At 32.8% G+C, this 3,157-nt stretch overlaps 1 protein-coding gene across 1 annotated transcript; it reads right to left on the bottom strand.

The window, feature by feature from the left end:
- Nucleotides 1-1,701: 1,701 nt before the first annotated feature.
- LOC106325533 (early light-induced protein 1, chloroplastic-like) lies at nt 1,702-2,897 on the bottom strand. The gene is made up of 3 exons (XM_013763580.1): nt 2,638-2,897; nt 2,446-2,547; nt 1,702-2,224 (listed from the first exon to the last, which is right to left on the bottom strand). The coding sequence occupies exons 1-3, from the start codon at nt 2,779-2,781 to the stop codon at nt 1,880-1,882; spliced, it is 591 nt and encodes a 196-aa protein (XP_013619034.1). The 5' UTR covers nt 2,782-2,897; the 3' UTR covers nt 1,702-1,879.
- Between the last annotated feature and the right edge of the window lie 260 nt (nt 2,898-3,157).

The following is a 3,157-nucleotide window of genomic DNA, read 5'->3' as shown; positions in this document are numbered from 1 at the left end:
TCATATATCCGTTCGGATTTAGTTGATCTATTCGGATTTTTACAAATTTTGGTTTGGATTTGGTTCGAATCATTGCGGGTTTGGATTCGAGTTCAGGTACCTATTTTAATTATGTATATTTAACAAAATCCAAATATATTTAAATCCTCAAAATCCAAAAATAAAATAATATAAAACATAAAATTTTGAATAATATAAGACTAAATATTTAAATTTACATAAAAATTAGTTCAATTTAAATATCTAGATGGAGAACAAATAAATATTTTTCAGTATTTTGAACATTTTTATGTTATTTTTAGATATTTACTTGTGACTATGTTGATAATTTTTAGATATTTTCATAATTTTGAATATCTAATAGATACAATATTTAAAATAATTAACTTATTTATGTATATAATTGTGATTTAGATATTTTTGGTATCCAAAATATTTTAGTTTGGATCAGATTCAGGTTTTGTTATCTGGATATTAAACTTTTAGATCCATCTGAGTACTTAATCAGTTTGTGTTTAGTATTACTTTCAAATCTAGTTTGGTTCGATTCTTCGGATCCAAATGTTTTACCCAGACTTACTTTCTTCTACTAATATAAAGCAAAATAAAATAAATGTAAAACAAACATTTTGGGCTTATTTAACATACATAGTTATTGGAAATACTTTAAGAATACCAATAAAAATGGTTGGACGTAGTGCCAATATTGTTGGGTATATTACAAAATTGGTACTATTGCTAAGTTCAGCATGATACGAAACTTTCAATATATTTGGGCATGTTCCAATATAGTCTACAACCAAGAACGTGTATTTTCTTATAAAGTTTCTTTATAAATATAATAAAACGCAATACAATCGAGTGAAAAGTGTTAGAGTTGCGTGGAAAATAATGTGATTTATTCACTCGGCACCTAAATTTTGTTTTCCAATCGATTTCACAAATTTTCTTTTCTATTAAAGCTTTTTGATTTCTTTTCCAGCAATTTGATTATGTTTATAATTTTTGGCCTGATATGAAAACTTAGCAAAAAAGTAATATTTGGCTAAACTAAAGATCCAACTTTTTGTGGGATGTTTTTTACCTTAGTTTCCTTAATTCATAACCAATCACAATTATTTATTGTCTTCGTGTACAGAAGCATCAACCATGGCTAAATTCGGCAATATATGAAACTTTCAATTTCTAAAACATTCTCATTCCAGCATTTTAGTTGATGTGAATCTTAATGATTTTGAAATTATTTTTCTTTCAAAATGATATTATTTGGTAGTTGTACAGAGATAATATTAGTTCACAAATACAAAGATTAAAAACACATGAACTAAAAATGAGTTGATTAAAAAAATTTAGTGTGAACACATTAAATTATCTACGGTGAAATTAAAAAAATTAGTATGTAAACGTATTAATTGTCTAATGATTGTGAAGGCGACACGTCACTATATTTAAATTAAAATTGATTTGAAACTGCCACGTGTCAAATATAACGTGAACATATTAATGACAAATGATTTATTTTAATATACAGGGGATATGTGATTATTATGTTGCAAGGTTCGCAATAATGATGACAGACCATAAAATATTGGTAGCGTTGGAAAAAATGGTTGGAGTGAAAGTGAGAGAGATTCACATATTGAACTCCTTTTCTTCCACATTTAATCGTTGTAGTTACTCAAATTATTGGATCTGTTCATCTGAAAGATTTTAGAAAAACATCACTACTTTTACTGATATAGTGCTTTACCACAAAGTCTCATGTCACTAATACATATGTAAAGAAACACACCATAGGCTTAAACACATATCATACCAGATAACTTTACAAGGGCAAAACTGTAATATAACATTCTCCCCAATAAGAAATTTTCTTTCCTCAGACAAGGGTCCCACCCTTGACAAACTCAGTGAACGCCAACGCGACCAAACCAAGCATCGCGAAACGTCCGTTCCAAAGCTCAGCGTCGGACGTCATGAAACCTTTGGACTTAGACTCGGCGGTGATACCCTTGAAAAGGGGTACAAGCGACGCAAGCGTCAAGATCGCAGTCGTACCAAGGAACCACGAGACGCCGCCGTCCGAGATCTGAGCCAAAACGTTTTCACCCTTGGAAAGTTCAACCGCCAAGGCCGCCACGAATCCAACCATCGCTAAACGCCCGTTTATTCTTTCTGGTGCTGGACCGCTAAACGCTAGCAAGTCGCTAAACTTCGTGCTCACCTATGTTTCACCAACCAAAAATTGTTAGTTATTGCAATTGTTATTTTTGTCCTCATTCGTTTCATGTATGTAACGTTTCTATAACCCTAATCTTTTTTCCGTCTTATTTTTTTATTTATTTTTTATTGTTTAACGGCTACTAGTGCTATGTTTACGTATATACATAACTTAGTAATGTTCTTTCTCTTTCTTAATGTCTGGTACTGCCTATTTAATGATACCTTAGGTTTAGTAGGAGGTGGAGGAGGTGGCGGCGATGATGAGCTAGACAAAGGCTTAGCCGCGGAGGTCGAAGGTGCGGACTCGTCCTTCATGGGTTCTCCCTGCAAAAAGTCAATCAGACGGTCAGGATTTCATTTTAATATCATGACGGTTGGATAAAGTAACCGGAGGAAATTATAATATATATGCACCTCAGCCATGCACTTCACTCCCACCGGATAGTTCCTCTTGAGATTTGGGAAGTTTCCGGCGAAGAAGAGCTTGTTTGTGTTGATCTTGCGAGTGGCCAACCCACAGGCGAAGACTGACTGCATGTTAACCGATGCTGTTGCCATTTCTAAAACTTTGGTGTTTGGATGAAATAGAGGAGAAAGTATGAAATAAAGGTTATTAAACTGTGAGGTAGATCTTAACTGTAGAGTTGGTATGATGTTACGAAGGATCAACGTATGTATTTATAGAACGGAGTGATGATAAATGATAGGTTAAGCTGTTTCCTGAACTTTCTTTAGTTTTTACATATTTAGCCTCCCATTTGCTTGTTTATTCTTCAAAATAATATAACAAATCGTCAAAAAGATAACATGGAAAATAACCTCAACCGTTGCTTTGTTCGAGGAAAAAAAAACATTACTTGCGTTAGTGTTAAAGTGTAGGCTCTTGTATTGACGTACGTTCAGCATACTGACATACAATAGTTTGGTATCGTAT

The sequence above is a fragment of the Brassica oleracea genome, chromosome C1 (genome assembly GCF_000695525.1).
Source record: "Brassica oleracea var. oleracea cultivar TO1000 chromosome C1, BOL, whole genome shotgun sequence".
Classification (NCBI taxonomy): domain Eukaryota; kingdom Viridiplantae; phylum Streptophyta; class Magnoliopsida; order Brassicales; family Brassicaceae; genus Brassica; species Brassica oleracea.
This window is presented reverse-complemented; position numbering and strand designations above follow the sequence as displayed.

Bases quoted from the DNA above. Each gene is read 5' to 3' on its own strand.
- LOC106325533 (XM_013763580.1), bottom strand. From the start codon at position 2,781: ATGGCAACAGCATCGGTTAACATGCAGTCAGTCTTCGCCTGTGGGTTG. The intron at 2,548-2,637 runs GTGCATATATAT...GACTTTTTGCAG, and splicing joins GAGTGAAGTGCATGGCTGAG to GGAGAACCCATGAAGGACGA. The intron at 2,225-2,445 runs GTATCATTAAAT...GGTGAAACATAG, and splicing joins CACCTCCTACTAAACCTAAG to GTGAGCACGAAGTTTAGCGA.